Here is an 18,648-nt window from a genome sequence, read left to right as displayed (position 1 = left end):
TGGCACTGGATTTTTCCATCATCCCAAGGGTCCACATCCTCAGGAACCTGGGGGTGAGCACACCTTTTGGTGTCCAGCAACTGAATGGCTGCAAGCAGTGAGAATGGGAGGCTTTAACAACATAAATGGAATAGGAAAGAGATGTTTCATAGAACAGATGCAAACCCATGACTGCTTTATCACAGATGAAATGTCACTGATGATGCCTTCACCAGCCCAGATCCACACCTACCTGAAGGGAGGCTGCAGCAAGGTGGATGTTGGGCTCTTCTCCCAAGTAGTAAGTGATGGGACAAGAGGAAAAAGCCTCAAGTTGCTCCAGGGTTGGATATTAGGAAAAAATTCCTCACTGAAAGGGTTGTCAAGCACTGGAAGAGGCTGCCCAGGGAAGTGTGGAGTCACTGCCCCTGGGGGGGGTTAAAAGATGTGTAGATGTAACTGACAAGAGAGTTGAATTCCAGCTTTTCCACTGCCTACCTTTGGGAAAACCCCTTTGGCTCTCCAAGTCCTTCTCTATTGCACCATCTCAACCTCATCACCTTCACAAGGGACTTTACCTTCACAGAGCTGCCACAGAGCCAGATGCCAAAGCTCCTTGAAGTCTCTAGACTGAAGAAGTGACAAAAGAGTCAGCTTGATTTCTCTGTTAAAGATTATATTTTTTTTATTGCAAATGTACACAATTACACTACTGATAATGCACAGAAATTTAAAGAGCTGTTAGTTTGCTAAAATTTCCTGATTCCAAAACTTCACAGAATTTCTTACAACTAAAAAACTCACCTTCAGAGTATATAAATATAATTTTGAGCATAAATAACAGTAACAAAATAAACAGATGTATGTATTAAATAAATTAATTATAAATATTGCATTGGCAATGAAGTGCTAGGTCAGAAGAACACCAGCATTTCCAGTAAAGCTTTTTTTTGTGTATAGAAATCTCTATTATAAACAAACCTTTGGAAATGAGTAGAATCTCTGAACCCTTTTCTCACAATGAATTTTTGTTTTCCTTTTTTTTGGTTTCATCTTGGTTATTCCTTTGTCAAACTGTTACAATGGGAGAACAGAGCTGAAGACAACAGATAACTGGTTTTTTGGCCATGAGGTACTGAGAATCCCTTCCTGCCAGAACAGGATGGCTGACAAAGTTCTTCAGCATTGAAGTCACTAAAACTCTCTCCCCTGGTTCTCTGAGATGCAGAATCAAGCCTGGCAGGGACTTGAAAGAATTGCTGGTGGTTAAAGGTTAAACAGAAAAGCCTGTTTTGCAACTGATTTGACCTATACATCATCCATTTTCAGTCTTTCTCTCAGTTTGCTCATGCCATGCATGCCTATAAACAACAGAACCTTCACTTAAGCACTAATTTGAGCTGCTCATTCCCTGCCTGATGAAAATCATCGCTGGTTCTGTGCCCTCTTACAACCACACACTGGATTCTGGCTAATGGTAATGAGAACACTCTGCTGGATGATGCTGATCCCACATAAATTTAAAAAGAAATCAAAGATCCAGTTTTCCAAAGTACCCTTTAGCAATAAGGGAGAAGGAAGAAAAATTTCCCTTTCTTCCCTTATTTCCTAAGAGAAGAAAAAGCACAATATACAAGCAGAATTGGGTTGGTTTTTTTTTTTCAGTGGTGTGCTTTCAATTCCCAGAATGTTGTCTGCAGCTTTTCAAGAAACTGCATTAACTCTGGCTCATGGAATGACATTTGCTTGGTTTTCCTTGAGTGTGTTGTGTCACAAATGTTTGTATTTAAGGCCTCTGAAGCCAAGAGATCCTTAACCTCCCTGTGACTGGGAAAAAGGTTCCCTGCTTTTACTCCCATAAGCAAAAATAACAGGTGAGCATAGGTGGTAATGAAGTTGAGACAGAAAAATGAGTATTATTTCCTCATCACCCTGATAATGGAGGAACTCTGGGGAAGCTGCTTAGCTTTCCTTATTTAATCCTTCTCCAAATAAAACTATGGATAGGCAATTCTTTAGACTATAGAATAGCCTCTGGGCACTCATCCCTTACAGGCACAACACCTGGCAAGGAAAAGGCTGGCTGAAATACACAAAAAAAGCTTGAAATATCACAACATGAGTAGCTAGAAACCCCTCAAGTATTCTGCAATATTTCCTTAAAAACCTGTGTGTGTGATCAGAGTCATTTCTGAAAGCTGGGGCTCTTCACTGGTGAGAGTTTGGAGGTGATGCCAAAGGGATCCATGCTGTCCGTTTCCAGAGGTGAGGAATACACCTCTGGTTCAAAGGCCTGGCTGTAATCCCCATATTCCCCAAAGTCTGTTGACTCCACGGGCACAGTGTTGATCATGGGTAAGAAGTGAGATAGTGGGAGAAAATCTTTTCCTTTGAACTGCTGTCGTTGCTTGGCGCTGCTCAGGGACACGGAAATTCCGTATTTTTTGGATTTGTAGACATTGTAGCCATCTGGACGAATCTCCTCTTCAAAGGAACAATCCTCAGTGGAATACCTGAGCTGAACAGCAAGAAGTAACAGGAATTACAAAAACGCCCAACCAGACTCATTGCCTTCAACCACCAGATAAAGCTTTGATGCCACCAGCCCTTCTCTCTCTGCTGCCTCTCTGGCTTCTCACAGTCCTGTGGATGAGATTATTCCAACTGCAATTACTCTGCTCTGTTCTGTTCAAGTTCCCCACACTGCATTTAGTACACGTAGTCTGCATTTTGGGTTAGGAGGAGATTAAAAGACTTAACCCAGAACTCCTGAATTCAATGCACATCCATGGAGTCAAATCAGCTTTGAATCCCAGGTGCATCCTGCACACTTATCCTGTCCCCAGCACAGGGAAAAAGAATCTCAGATCCCAGTGCTCGTTTGGGAAAACTCTGTAATTTCTGACAGTTCTCAGTTGCAGTCATGAGACCTCATCCAACCATCCTCAGGTATCAAACTTTGGCTCTATAAGAGATTTGCCTGTATAAGGGCTTCAAAAGGCAGCTCTGTGCTTAGGCAGTGCTCAGGCAAACATGGACAATCAGGAAAACACAGGTAAATGCCTTTTTTTTAAAAAAATAACCATTTGCTGACCAGTTAACATACTTATTTGCTCACTAGACATTATTTAGAACTGTCAACAACACAAGTTAGGATTTTGTATAGCAGAATGTATATTCTTAGAAATGAATTTGTAGAATTCCATTTCTGATGAACTTGTGTGGATGGTACAGTGGGACTCAGACCTTTCCAGATCCTTACACAAACCCTGTATTTCTTACAACTCTGGTGCTATTTCAGGCTCAGCCACTCCAGGTGATTGAACTTGAGGCCAATAAAAGACAATTGCTGATTATATCTCAGTCTGCAGTGATAAAAATGTCCTTTCATGAATGCTGTGAATGTCTGAATAGGGAGCATATTTGATATTCTTCAGTCCTTTCTCAAAGACCTTTTCTCAAAGTACAGAGTACAATTCAAGTGCATGCATCTGTTTGCCTTTTAAAAGCACTTTTTAAACTAATCGAATAATTTTAAGAAAGGCATTTTCTTCAAATAAAATTACACAATATTTATCCTCCTACATACATTGTATCTCAGTAAAATGTGTCTATGATACAAATTTATGGCTGAACTGTTATCTGTTGTTTTTTTCTAGGAGTGCTTCTTGCTCACTAGCAAGGATGATGAAATAAAATAGCTTCTTGAGCAAGTGCACATTACAAATAACAGTTATTGACTGCACCCTCATGTCTCAGCTATGTCGTTCACTCTTCATTTCATTTGGATTGTCTCTAGTGGTTTTTTTTAAGAAGTACAAACCCCACTTTAAGTATTTTCAGCTGATTATTTTCACAGGAGGGATTTACAGTGTGTCAGCACACCCAGCAGCTACATCATTTCCCCCAAAACTACTGCCTGCAGCTCACTGCATGTTGAAAAGTCAACTTTAAGCTTCAATTTCCCAGTGTTTAAAAAGGGAATGTTTCAGGAGCACAAGGCATTGCCCAGTTCAATTCCCAGGCACTGTATGTGCCCTTTTGTTCTTCCACTCCTGAGCTCAGTGCTGATAAGGTGAAGAATTGCTTTGTAGAGCTGCCTGCCTGAGCTGTGAGCAGAGAGGTGATGGCAGGTGTCCATACCAGATAAATGTGACAGCATGGCTACATGCCATTCTGCTTTTCAGACAGCCTCTCCCCCCTTAAAATTAATAAACAAATTCATATACAAACTCAGTCAAGGCCTATGCCTTCAAAACTGTGTTGTATGATAGATATTTTAAGTCCAGCTTGTATATCCAGGCTCTGCTTTGGATATACTTGAAAACATGAAGCTAGCAATTGAGCCACCAGTGTCTGAACTTGTGCACCTGACCATGGCATCAATTTATTCTAAGCCAGAAAAGCAAAGAAATTCTGAAAGATTTATCCTGCATTCTATACACATTCAAAACCATTCCTACATCAGTACTGCTCTTCTTAAAGATACTGGGAGCTTTAAGAATGGGCCAAGCCCTTGTCTGGCTGAAATCAGCAGAAATTTGGCCACTGCAATCAAAGCAGAATCAAGCTGTGTCTTTACTATGGCATAATAAAAAGTTGCCACTCTCTGAAACTCAGGCTTCTGTACAGCAGCTTTACACAGACTGAACCTGAATTCTACCCTTCCAGCTCTAGAGCTGGCAATTTATGCAGCTTAAAAAACCAACTTTATGCCACTGATAGTGCCTGGCTGATAAGCTGGCACACCTAGGGAGAAAGCATGACCTGATAAAGTGGTGTCAGAGGGTGACTTTACCTCGGCTCCTGGAGTTCCCCAGGTGTGCTGGTAGCAAAGGGCAGGGAGACAGTGGAGAGGGAGCCCCAAAACCCTGTTTTGTGCTACCTCAGAGGCAGCAACCCTGTGTTTCTGGGATATGTGTATGCCTGGCAGCTGTCTGGCTGCATGTCCCTTCCAAAAGAGTTATCTTGGGGTTTGTTCTCTTTATTTTTTAATTTTTTTTTTTTTCAGAAAACCTGACCTCAACAGTGAGAAATCATTCAGATTCTCTGGCACGACTTAACCTCTTTCTGTGGCAGAATCTCAGCCACCCCCTGATGAAGCTTTGTAAATATAAACAAAATTTTGTCCTGGACTGTATTTTCAGTATATATTTGGTGGAGGGGCATGCAACATATACTTTGCATTCTAAATTATGTTCCTTGATGATTTCTCATCAGCCTGATAAACCTGACAGCCTTGTAGGCAGTAACAGTGGCAAGAATTAACCAGGGGCTCAGGAGGGGGAGGTTGGGAACGACCTGAAAGCTTTGTTAATCCTTCACACACGCAAAAATAAATTAAATATGTATGTATATGTCAGCCCTTCGGGCTCGGCTGATGTTTCAGCTCGGCGGCCGGGCTGGAAATCTCCCTCGGGAAAATCGAACTTGGGGCAGAGCCTCCGGGGACCGGGGGTACCGCAGCTCACCTGCCCGTGAAGCCGTCCCGCCTCGTCCATGCAGAGGTACCGAGAGCTCCGCACCCCCTTGATGGCCACGGTGCGCACGGCCACGGCGCGGATCTCCAGCAGACCTGCGGGGATAGAGAAAATTAAAAAAAAAAAAAAAAAAAAAAAGCGGAGTTATCTCCCGGGTCCCGACCCGTCCCACCCCGTCCCGGTACCACCACCCCCGGTAACTCACTCTGCGGGCTCTGACTCCCGGCAGCGTCCACCCGGCCGTCCCCACCGATCCTTAGGAAGCAGCTGAAGAGCCCGTGCTTGCTGGCGGTGTAGAGGTGCCGCAACCGGATCGGTTCCCCCCAGCCGTAGTTAACGTGAGGACCGGCGTCGGGCAAGGGCAGCGGAACGACGGAGGGGAGGGAAGCGAGAAGCAGCAGGGCCAGGGCGGCGGGGGGGGGGCCCATGCCGCGGAAGGGGCGCGGAGGGAGCGGTAGCCGAGCGGTATCTGGTGCGCTGGTTGCGCTTGCCTGGGGGGATGCAGCCTTTGGGAGAGAGAAGCCAAACCCCCTCGGCTTTTTATAGCTCGGCGTTATCAGCTCGATCTGCATCCAGCTCCGATATAGAGCCCGTTTCATAGAGGGAATTGGTCGGGATCGGTCACTCCCCCCGAAAATATTGATCGGGTGACATCATTTCGCAGAGGGACACCCGCAAGTCGCTCCCTCCCCGTCTGCATCTCCCCGCTTTGCCCCTCTACTCATTGAGGCTCCGGTTGTGTCTTTCCCCGCCCGGACCGACCCTCTCAGTCCTGGGCTGCCCCGAGGGGATGGGAGGAGAGGGAGGGAGGGGACAGGAGGGGCGGCACTGCCGGTCCCGCAGCCCCTGTCCTGATGGGAGCCCCGGGAAAGGGACCGGCGGTGGGCGTGTGTAAATCCAACCCCATCCAGGGGATCCGCGGAGCCAGCGCAGGGGCTCAGCTCCTGCCCAGGAGGCTCAGCTCTTGCCTGGAGGTTTAGCTCCAGCCCTGGGTGGGTTCAGCTCCTGCCTCAGGACTCTCTCGTCTTTTATTTCCCCTATAAGAAATAAACGAGCCGTGCCCTCGGGGAATGCTTTTTTACACCTCGCTGAGAGAAATCAGCCTCTGCTGAAGCCTCTGCATGTCCGGTGTAGGGGTTTGAAGCCCCGGTCACCTCCCAGGGCAGGGGAGCGGTGTTGCTGTTCCCGGTTCCCGGCAGCCGCGACGGGGCGGCCCGGTACGGCGCCTCTGGAAGGGCTGGCGCTGATCCCGGGCTTTATTGCCGCCCGGCCATCCCCGGCTGTGTCACTAGATGGAGCCTGGCGCTTGGGCAGCTGCCTGGTCTCCCCCCGGGGAAACCTGCTGCCGGGGAGAGAGCTCTCCAGCTCCCCTTCGTCCCCAGTTGTACAGAGACTGGGAGGAAAAAAAAGAAAAAAAAGGGTGTGCAAGTAAAATTGCCTTGTGTCCAGCCAGCGGCCAGACCTCAGCATCAAACAGATTTATTCAGACCTCAGCATCAAACAGATTTATTTCTTGGTCTGTGCGTGGACTTTTTCCATGCGGGCTCCTCCCCAGGAGCTCCCTCAGCGAGTGCATCAGGAGAGATGGAAAGCAGCAGACAGACACATTCTGGTTTGGTTTGTGCCCTTTGCAATCTCAGGGGATTGCTGCTGACTTTGCTGCTGTCCATCCAAACTGAGTATTAAAGGAGTTTTGTCAGATCTCAAGAGAGATAACGGGTCATTTCATAAAGAACATAAAATCCTTCTCCCACAGGAGACATGAAATAACAAGCAAAACTTAAGCCCATGCCCTCAGCAGCTTCTCTGAAACAACAAACTTCCTATCACCTTCAAACACTATTTCTGTATTTTGTTACCCATTTACTTCCATCCTTTTGTCTGTACATGTGCATTTCCATCCTGCAAACACCCCCACAAATATCTTTTCTTTCTGAGCCCTCTCAGCTCAGCCAGGCTGTGCACACAGGCAAGGTCACACTGAAATACAGAGGCAGAATCCACTTGCAGAAATGTTTAAATATACAATTGTGTGTAGCTCCTGGCACTGAGTTAATTGCACGGATGAACCAATGTTTGAATGATCAGAATCTTGCATCACAAACCCCCTGGAGCAAGGCATTCTATGTCAGCAGCCATTTCAAAAGCAGCACCTGATTTTTAGCTACCTTCAGGTTTGTTTGATGGTCAGCTTGAGCCATCCCAAGAGTCCAGTTTTCTCTACACAGCTGATGAAGAATTAAGAACAATCAGGACCACTTTCAGGTGTCTCCTGCTGCATCCTCCAAACCACAGGCTATCTGAGAGATTCTGCCCTTTCAAACACCACACAAATTCACAACGTTATAAACCCAGCAAATAACACCAAGGCATCCAAGACCCTCATTTTTTTCCCCTCTACCAAATTCTGCATTATTACATGACTGCTACAAGGCAGTTCACTGCCCTGCAACCCTGGGCCCCACAGCAGTTGTGCGTGTAACTCATCCTGGCTCCATGTGCATTCTTCAAGGTATCAAGCACCCACCACACATGCAGAGGTTATGGTCTGAAATTAATCTGAAAGGCTTTTTTAGTTGATTTTGTTATGCATCTGAGGGAATAAAAGTGATTTGATTATTGCTATTTCTGCTGTGCTACAGTGTGAATAATATTCACGACCGTGTTCATTTTCTTCAGCAAGAAGTCAAACTTCCTTCAAAGAGTAGGAAATTGAGAGCTGCAACTTGGTTGTTCATTTTGACAGCATTATTATTCCCTTCTGAATATCAAAATTTGAGGCAGAAAGGGCAAATCATTTACACTAAATGATATTTCAAATCAGTGGAAAACCTGGCTGGAAGTGACAATTTCCTAACAATTGATGGAGAGCTAATCTAATAGCTAATACATTTCAAATATGAAGTGTTTGGGGCTTTTTGTGGGTTTTTTTGTTTGGTTGTTTTTTTAAGGCTTTTCTTGCTATAGGAAGCTTTAAATCAAAGTCATTTGTCCAAGTTCCTCTGTAGGCAGTGAGAGAGCTCAGTGCCTCCAAGTACTTATCTGGGCTGCATAGTACCAATCCTATCTCAAAACAGCTGTCTAAGAGATATGGGTTAGATAATCTTTGCAAGTGCCTATTTCTTTATTGGCTCTGTAAAAAAAGCCCAGATGATTAACCCAGATTAAGTATCTTATTTTTAGCAAGAGCCAAATGAGCTAATGAACCTCCCTGTTTTTAAAATAGGAGTTGCACCATGCAATTTTCATTTCAATTCCTATCTGTGTCATTGAACTTTATCATTTGTTGTCATCTTTTTGCCAAAGTTCAATAGAAAGACACATCTTTGCATGTTTCTGCAAATGGGGTGCATAGAAAAATTTATTTGCAGAACAAAGGTTTTACAGGGTCAATCACATCATCACTTCCAGTGCTGGACCTGCTCCAGCCTTCAACAAGAAGTCCTGGTACTGCAGGAAAAAGATGGGAGAAGAAAACCAGGAGGAAAGTCTTGTAGAATAAAAATACCTCCTGACCAGATAGTGCCCAACTGCAAAAGTATTTTCACCTGTTGTAATGAATCATTTATTTCCACTGCACTTTTCAATGTCCCTGTGTAATTTCTGCAGGACAAGAACTGCAGGTTTCTGTAACATTAAAGCTGAACTGAATGTGTTCTGGAAGAATGGAAGTATCTGTATTTAAAAGTCAAACATCCAGAGATCCTGGAATATTCCAAAAAGGTAACTGAACATGTGTAACTGGGCAATAAGGTAATTGGAACCAAGATAAATTAAATAGGAAAATTGCCACAGATACTGATCAGAAATAGGGCATGAAGCTGCCCATGAGTAGAAGTTGGTCATGGTCTACCTTGTGGTGAAGATGAAGGAAAAAACTGTAGGTGAGTCACTCCAGGCTGAGAAAGAGTTAAAGTGTGAAGAGCTGGACGTGTCTAGGATGAAGAAATACCTGCTCAAAAACAGAATAACTTCAGAATATCTACAGAACATCACGCAGAAAACTTTGGCTGTACAAATCATTGCAGAAAAAGGAAGAAGATACAGAAACTTTAAGAATTTTTACTTCCTTTGGGGTATCTTTGGCATCTCCCCCAGACCTAGGAGCAGGCATCACAGGAGAGGGATTCAATATTGCTTTTGAGAGGAGGTTTGTCAGTCTCTTGCCCTTTTCTCTGAAACCGGAAGTGGGAGAATTACAGAAGCCATAAATACTCCCAGGGAAGTGAGGTCCCAAGCAGAGCTCATCCCTTCGGTTTCTGATTTCTGCTGTAGCTCCTGCATGTCATCCCAGAAGTGACAGCAAAAGGAAAGCCTTTATTTCCCCTGTGGCAGAGGGCCAACAGAGCAGTCCCATCCTTTCTCTTGCTTCTGGGAGAGATGAGTCTGGCAGGCAGACAGGGGAAGGCAGGAGGGCAGACACAGCACGCTGCCATCCGCTGTTATTCCAGCACAGGGTTGTTCTATAAAGAGCCTTATCAGCACTGAGCAAGCTAAAAAACCTGCCTAAGAAGGAGAGGTTACTCCACCACATGTCAAGGGCTGCTCTGTTTCCCAGCTGCTTCTGCAATCCAAGAGGCATAAAGGTGACAATATTTCTCCCCGGGCTGTGAATGAGAGGAGAACAGAGATTCCACAGCTCCTGCTGCTTGCGCCCACTGACAGAATGTCATCCAGCAGGATGAGCTCTCCCCAGATAATAATACAGTGGAATAGTCCCCAGTGAATGAGTAGGCTCCAAATGCGTCAGATACTTCAAGATTTTTCAAGTGATCAGCTTCCACAGGGGCTCCTCTTCTAGGAGTGCTCTGCTAAAGAAAAGCAACGCACTGGAGAGATCCTTGCTGCTGTAATTCATCCTTGCAGGTGTTATTGCTGGTGGTTTTTTTTCCAAGGAACACAGCCAGACAACTAATTTCAAATATCTCTCACCATTCTGTCACCTAATGCTTTCTTAACTATTGCTATCAGTCGAGGCATTCCTGAGAGCAAGACTTAGCCTGGAACTGACTTGAAGCTTTCCCTGTCAGCTGGGATCTTCTGATTAAGTTGACTCTGAAGCTCACAAAAGTCCTGGCAGCTTCAAATGGCCTAAATGCATTTTTTCCCCCTTACTGTAAGCCATTATTTCATACTTTAGAAATACTTAATCCACCTTGTCTTTTCTGTGTGCTATGAAATCCCTGTGTAATTCTGGTAGAGGCCTTACTGATTTTCTGGGAAGATATTTGGTACAGTAGCTCTCCAGCACCTTATTCAGACTAAATCAACAAAAGTTGGGAAATGTAGGCACCCAATCTAAAGATATGATTTTATTCAAATGTTTCAATACCCGAAGTAATTGTAATCTGGCCTCTTCATAAGGCTGAGATCCTCATTTTTTCATATTTTAGTTTGGACTCACAGGAACGTGCAATGCTGCTGGATTATTATGGGTGGCGATTTCTTCTTCCAAATCATCTTGCACCAGGATTATTTTTTGAGCAAGCCTGCATCCCACAGCAGAAATACATAACTTTTCTTTGCCTAGAGGTTATATTTTCATTTCTATCTTAACCTAGGGAGCAATGCCCCTGGATTTTGTTTATTCAATGTCTTTGTGAAAACCACAAGGAAAGCTTTTTCAGACAAGGGTGATTGTAGATCACCAGCTTCTCAGCCCAAAGTGATACCCATAGAGCACTGACCTGTTCTCTTTTCTTGCCAGTGGCTAAATAATGTTGCCTTTATGTCAATTGATTGGAAATATTTTTCCTTTAATAGACAAGGAAAGGGTCAGTAGAAGAGGAACATTCACTACAAAGAGAAAGAAACAGATTTGCTACCAGAATTTTGTTTCAAACTCACCAGAATGCATACCCAGAGCCGTGCTCCTCTTCAAACATTCCCAAATCCCCCTACAAAACTCCAGCTCATATCCTGGGCCTAAACCAAGGAGAAGTATCTTAGAAGAAATAAAACCTCTTGTTCACCTTCTCCAAAATCTCTTTAGTAGATGACTTGGACTTCAAAAATGTGGTGATATCTTCCCTCCCTCTTCACAAGTCACCCAGACTCCATCCTTAATACAGACAACAGACATGTACAGGGATTTGGGAGTTGGGAGACCAAGAAACTTGCTCTGATGTTCCTTATTGCAGCTTCTTAACTCCTCACTTTTGCTACCACAGAAGGTGGCTGTGGGACATTTGGGGTCAAGAACTGAAAGGCAAAGGTTACTGAAGCATCCTGCCCATGCTCCTAAAAGTGACCTTTACTTGACAAAGCAGAAGTAACAGGGGATCTAAAAGAATGGTATTCAAATAGCTAGTCCATCCAAAACGTTGCATTTGGATTGATCCTAATCAGCCATAATTTCCTAGTTTAATGGCCAATTAAAAGGCCATTTGAACTTAAGAGAAGCAGAACAAATGAGCATGGAAAAAGCCTGGCTGGTCTTTAGAAAGTAATTCAAGTTTACTTAGCTTTTACACATCTGACTAATGATAAAACGATGATAATGATAATGATAAAATGATAGAAGGCAAGAGGTGTCTTACTCCAAGAGTAATTTAGAGACATTAAATAATTTCAGTATGATATAAAATCTGAGCATTGCTGGAAAGTGAAGTGAAATACCTACATTAAATTTTCCTACCTTGATGTTGCAGTAAATATTAAATGCAGTGTGAAATCCCTCACTGCCTGGCTACTGTGTCTGTTCCATACCTTGACAGGATGCAAGAAGCAGAACTGAACTCAGTATTTATTTTGTGTGTATTTACAACTATGGTTAGACACATACTGGTCAGAGAGATTCTAAGTTACCATCTTTAAACTCCAAAATTTTATGTCAAATGCATCTTCAATTTATTTTTTCTCATTTTCCTGGAAATGAACAACTTTAAACATTACAGGCCAGAAGTGAAAGCCAAACTACTTCTGGTTCTTTCATGGCTGGAGGTACCAAGAAGATCCTTGCATGACAATAGGTGGGGACACCTCAGCTCCTGAAGTGAGCAAAGCAAAGGGCTGAGGAGAAAACGTCAGTGTCACCCCTCATATGGATCAGTCTACAGTTCTATAAATGGTTCTATAGATTCAGGCACTCATTTTGCAAAGGGATCTGTATAGGCAGCCCCCCAATTCGTTCTGAATTTGTTTCAGAAGATTTCCAGAGTGCAACAGGAGTCCCTCTCATAGCTCTCTTCAGGACACCAAGGTTTTATTCACTACTGAAGGCTCCCTGAGACCTGAGTATTACTCTGGGTCAGATGTCTCTAGCAGGTGAAGCCTGCAACAAAACAACTGCTGATCTCTGTTACCACAGCCTGGCTCTGCAGAGGAGCTGCTATTGCTTGGCAATCAATGGCCCTTTGCCATTCTCTTGACTGACAGGGCAGATATTGCCATCAGTGGGCTCAGGATCCAGTTTGGCAGATGTTTCATTGATTGTATCATATGGTAGAAGGAGCTGGCTTATACTAATGAAATAAAGAGCAACAGAACTATAAATGGACCCTACATAAACCCTTCCTGTTGCATAAACCCCTCCTGATGCAGTGCTTCATCATCACAAGTGGCTTCTATTTCAGTCTGAATTCATCAGATGGTACTAAATAATAGTAGCAATAACTGAAACAATAATAATCAGGTAATGTCCAGAACAATATTGTTAATTTTTTGTTAAGAAAAGGAATGAGGGCCAAGTTCTGCCTTCCATGGGACAAAAAAATCATCTGCTTCAGTGAGAACAGTCAGATATCTGGCAACAGCTCGTGGTAGTTAATTATTAGAGTATCAATTAATAGTTACAAGTACTCATAAAAATATTAAGAGTGCTCCATTTTGCCTCACTTATTTGTGCATGCACAAAAAAGCAACCATGCAATGGTTCCCCTTCTGCTTCCTCTCCTAATGATGCCCAATGAGCTGATTTCACAGCTTCCCAGCCTGGGCATTTATTCCTAGAGAGTTTCCCTGGTGATAAGAGATGTGAATATAGGTGGCTACAGCTTTTCCAATTTTAAATCAATGAACCCCCCAAGCAAAGAGCAGCGAGTGTGCAGGTCCCTCATATTCATCTGAATGAAAGGAAAGGGAGCTCAGCGCTTGGCACCAGTTTTCTGTCACTCCATTGTCAGTCACCAAAATTCACCAAAGAGCAAAAGGGATCAATCCATAAAGTGGTGAAGCCTCAGTCTCCAGCTGTCATCAGCTTTGAGCCCCTTCCACTGATCTTATCTGTTGCAGAGTGATTGAAAGTAATTTGTTTTGGTTGAAAGTAATTTGTTTTGCAGAGTAATTAGATTATCTCTTGGGGGGCTTCCTACCTGGTGACCCAGTGTTTCTCCTTGCCTTGCTGCTCATTAACATCAATTACCATAGAGACACTCATCAAAGGCAGGCTTGCACTGCCCAGGGTGGGGAACCTATTAGGAAATATGCTTCTCATTCCTGCTAGGAGATAATAAACCTTCTGATGTCAAACAATTATTTGGGGGTCAGACACATATGATCCCACTGGGGCTTAAGCCTTTCATTTGCCATCCAATGTGAGACATTTGGTAATTAGGCAATGAGCTGGATCTTTCTATAGCCCTGGGTATTACCATGAATATAATGGGATCAAGCAAACAGCTCCCTAACAGTTGTGAGCATTTACTAACACTGCCAAGCAGGAAGGTGGACTGGTAGGGAGGCTGCTCTGGAAAAACACAAGGACACATATTCCACACTTGCAGGAAGGGGAAAGTGCAGAGAGGCTCAAAAGTTCATGCTCTGACTCTTGTCCCCAGAATCAACTCTTTTTAATTGAGGCAATTAATATAGTTCTGTGTATGATACAGCCCTGATAAGCATCACAATAACACCAGTATCTGTATTTTTCTGTAATTATCTGAGGTCTAAAGGAGTCATTGCCTGACTGTGATTTTTAGTGGCAGTGATTACATCATTACTACTATGCCAGCACACAGAACATCACAAAATAAACAAGAACCCTAAGATCCACCTTTTGAACTACCTCTCCTTTTCAGCCACAGCAAATCTGAACAATAAAGCACTCTGCTTCTGCATTCATTTACAAAAGTTCAGTCTAAAATTTTCCCTTGCTACATCTGATCTTTGCCTTGCTCAGGCAGGAGAAAAAGGTTATGGAGGAAGGAGAAATGGCCCTTAAATTAAAGGTAAAGTTTGGTTGTTGGGGTTTCCCTGTGTCCAAGTGTCACCCACACCCTACAGGCCAGCCCTGGGTGTGCAGGATGAGCTGGGGCTGACCTTGGGGAAGCCTGGGGAACAACATGGTGAAAATATCCTTGTTCTGCAGCTTACCTGGAGCTGTCCTGATCCCTAAGGAGAGAAACATTAATTGGGAGACCAAGAGTGAAAGGGAATCACCACCCATGCTGCTGGTGGTCATCAAACCCCACCCTGATAGGTGATCCAGGCTCTCAGGTTTTAAATAAGTGCTACAAGTCCTTTAAATCTTTGCTTGAAGAGCTGCTAAATGTGAAGATCTGAAGTAAATAGCTGTCATTTCTTTTCATTTGTCTTGTTTGAGTAATTAGGTCGTTATATTATCTGAAAGTGATTGTTTTCTGTGTGCCAAGAGGGAATAATGAAGACCTTTGATGAATCCAGCCAGCAGCATGTAAATGTTGGGGGAAGGAATGCAGAAGCAACTGAATGACCTTTCTGAAACAGAATTTCTCCCTGCTTCACCATTTTTATCCCCATTAAAGCCAGCTAATGCATTTACTTTTTCCTGCTGTGTATGTTCTAGTTGATTCTTCAGTGCTTCCCTTTCCTAATAAAATGCACATTGTCCAAAGTGTTTGCAATGTTCTTTAAATAGGCTACTGAGGGGGCTGTTTATGAGCCAGCCAGTGGCTGCTCATACAGAGCTACAACATTTCCTCTTCCCATAGTTTTCAAGCAGTGCTTAGAACTTAAATCTTTTATCAGGCTGCATTTATAGACTTTTGATATTAATGCTGAGCTATGGATGGGCTTTAACCACCACCCCAACCCCTAAAAATTAAGTCAAATGAAAGTAAGATAATTCTATTACCTATGGTGTCGTTAGATAAAAAAAATAAAAGGCAAGGACTGAACAAGCAATGGAAAATTAATAACTTTTTGTTTCTCAGGACTGATTCTCACAGGAAAGGGTGGATTGACTGCTTCCACCTAGCTGCTTGTGTGAGCAAGGATGTGATGTTAGAGCCTGGTGAAACCAGACCAGCTCTCTGGCACCCACATTATAAATCAAACTGACTAAAGCAAAGAAACTGGAAATATCACACGATGATGGACAATTAGTTCAGTTTGAAGGCCTTTCCTTTGAACCCAGAGTGTGAGGAGAGACGCTTGTGCCTGCCAGCATCTTCACCAGGATGTGCAGATACTGGTGCAAGGGCCCTTGGTGGAGGGAGGGTGCCCTGGCCCTTGTGAAGTGGCCAGCAATCCTGCTTCCTGACAGTGGGAAATGGAATTTAGTCCTTCAGCAGCACTTCTGGTTGTGAGAGTGAGGATGCCACAGGAAAATGAAGGTATCTGGAAGAGGGAACCAAATGTAGCTGCCTTGGTCTGGAAGGCTTGGTGGTAGGGAGGAGGAGCAGGTGGGTGACTGAATTTTGCCTGACCTGTGCACTTCACTGGTGTATTTTCTGCTGGCAGGTGTACATGTCTGTGCACACTGCCTGCCAGTAACTCTCTGTGGGGATTTAGAAGAAAATTAATTCCAATCACTAGATGGTTTTTTCAGTGTGCAGTGTGTCAGTGGAAAAAGCATCTGTTTTCAGCAGCATTTTAGCCTCAGTCATGATAAATGGTTTGAAGGAAAAGCAATTTCCCTCCTTGCTGAGCTTTAGTTTGCTTTTTGGAGTAGATGCTGTCAGAGCACGTGAACTGAATTCTCTGGTTTAAACTAAACCTGAAGATGTGCTCAGTGAAGTCCCCTGACATGCTGCTAACTGCTGATGGCTGCTTGGTCCATGGGACAAGATTAAACCTTGCCTGAAGCATCCCCCTTGAACAGTGTCCAGTGGGGATGCCGGGTCCTCAGCACCTAGGGACAATGATGGGACAGCTGATGAGATTACATCATCTTTTGTTTTCTTAAATAAACACTTTTTTTTCTGTGCATGGCAGCCAGCACGTCCAGTAATTCCAAACCTTGACCTGGCATCTGACAGACTTACTACAGCTTTCATTTATTTGCTCAGCAGAAAACATGATGATGTTTTATTTTGTGTTTTAGGTGCTTTGAGTCCATCTTTCATATCCCAAATCACTGCCCTGACATCTTAAGCTAATGAAGTGAAGAGTTGGAACCAAACTACAGTGAATTCTTGCACCTGAAGCTTTTATATTGTCTGCCCACTCTTGGTGTGGGCTGATCTCTGTTTACAAGGTGATTGCCAGCTCTTTGTTCTCATGTTTCTGAAGTGTGGGCCTAAGGAATTATGGAGGGGATAATCATCCACTTCTTATTTACTTGTGGGAAAGCTACCCAGGTAGCTATGTAAAGCAGGCTGCTAGATAAAAATAAAACCAAAATGTGATCAAAAGGCATGAAGTCTGTGGCAAAACCCCTGAATTTCCTCTTGGGAAAATGCTAGTTTTCCCAGCCAGAAAACTGCAAATTGCACAAAATCAAAACAGGGAAATGAGGCAGGTCACATACCTCAAAAATATTGTGGGCAGTTCTCTTTTTTGTTTGGTTTGGTGTTTTTTTGGGTTGTTTTATTTTGCTTTGTTTTGTGTTTACAGCTGGCTTACAGTTTGGAGATTTTTTTCCTGGGACTATAGGAGATTGAATCAGAGTTTAAAGAATGAAACTCCTGTCTGGAATGGAATACAAAAAGTAGAAGCTGATTCTGAAAATAAGTTCTCATTTGTGGAATCATAGGGCAAGATACTTTCCTAATGGTTTAGTTAAACTTCATGTGTGTTTTTAAGACTCATGTGGGTTTTAAATCTCTTGTTGATAGAAAACCTCTGTCCCATCTTGATTTTCTGCTACAGTAATATAGGAGAGGAAAAGATGAGGTCTAAAGAGCTATCCATTTATATTTTTTTATCCACTGAATTATGGACCATTTATAATGTAATTGCCAAATTATTTCCTGTGAACACTCTGGGGGGAAATATTGTTTGTTTGGATGGTTGATCAGCAATGTTTTAGAAACACAACTCTGAGTAATTTTTAAATGTCTGTGTTACTCACCCAAGGTGCAGAAATGGCAGGGTATGGATAAGGGAGCCACTGACTCAGGCAGGCAGGAAATATCATCCCTTTGCACACCTGAAATACAGGAAGTTCATCAATTTTTCTCTTTGAAATAGGTACCAGTCCCAGTCCTAGATTCACATTAGAAAGTGTCCACTGGCTACTGTTTGTATAAGCAATCACAGGACAATTAATTACTAAAAATAATCAGCTCTTTGTGGGCAATTTACAATATCCCATTCATCACTATCAAGGCACATTCAACCATTCTGAGCTGTGAGGTGACTTCTTAAGCTCCAGAAAGCAAAGTAACCAAATAAAAAACTTACAAATGCAGTTGCAAGGGATTTATCATCTCATTTTTCCTTCTATTCCAAGATCTGAGCAATGGCCTTCTTCCAACATTTCCAGTCTATGACCACAAATATTGGCCACTTGATGGCTTTGCCTTTTCCCACTTGATGCTTCTGTATAATCCCAGTCAATCCCCCCTGTGAACATCAGGGCTGTTCATCAGGGATTTTAAGGACAGGAAAAGAAAATAAAGTGCCCAGCACCCTCTTTTTTGACTGACACAACAATCCTGTACCAGTGGGTTCATTAAAGGGAAGCTGCAAGACAGTGATTACAGGGAAAGTTCAGCTGGTTTCCTTTTGAAACACATGAAGGTGGTGTTCAGGTAATGGTTTTAAATGCTCAATCCTTTTGATGTCTGCAGGCCTCACATGTGCACATCTGGGAGCTGGCACACCCAGCTCTGAGCAGACCTGGCAGCTCCATTTCACAGCTGGATTTACAAAGGATCAGCAGGATGCACATCACTCACAAACACCACTCTTCTCTTTTCTTTTCCTTCAGCTGGCTTGAAATTGGACATTGTTAACTTCTTGCTTGCTTTCCTGATTGTTTTATTAATTTTGTTTTCATTTGCCTTCAAAAATAAGCAATCTGGCCCCACAGACTTTGCTGTGTTGC

The 18,648-nt window shown here is 43.4% G+C and overlaps 1 protein-coding gene across 1 annotated transcript; it reads right to left on the bottom strand.

The window, feature by feature from the left end:
• Positions 1-1,708: 1,708 nt before the first annotated feature.
• FGF19 (fibroblast growth factor 19) lies at positions 1,709-5,887 on the bottom strand. Its single transcript, XM_030451526.1, has 3 exons — positions 5,665-5,887; positions 5,451-5,554; positions 1,709-2,497 (listed from the first exon to the last, which is right to left on the bottom strand). Exons 1-3 carry the CDS (start codon positions 5,885-5,887, stop codon positions 2,165-2,167), a joined length of 660 nt encoding a protein of 219 aa, XP_030307386.1. The 3' UTR covers positions 1,709-2,164.
• Between the last annotated feature and the right edge of the window lie 12,761 nt (positions 5,888-18,648).

This window comes from Calypte anna, chromosome 5 (genome assembly GCF_003957555.1).
Source record: "Calypte anna isolate BGI_N300 chromosome 5, bCalAnn1_v1.p, whole genome shotgun sequence".
Lineage (NCBI taxonomy): Eukaryota > Metazoa > Chordata > Aves > Apodiformes > Trochilidae > Calypte > Calypte anna.
The sequence above is the reverse complement of the archived record's forward strand: the minus strand, read 5'-3'. Positions and strand labels throughout refer to the sequence as shown.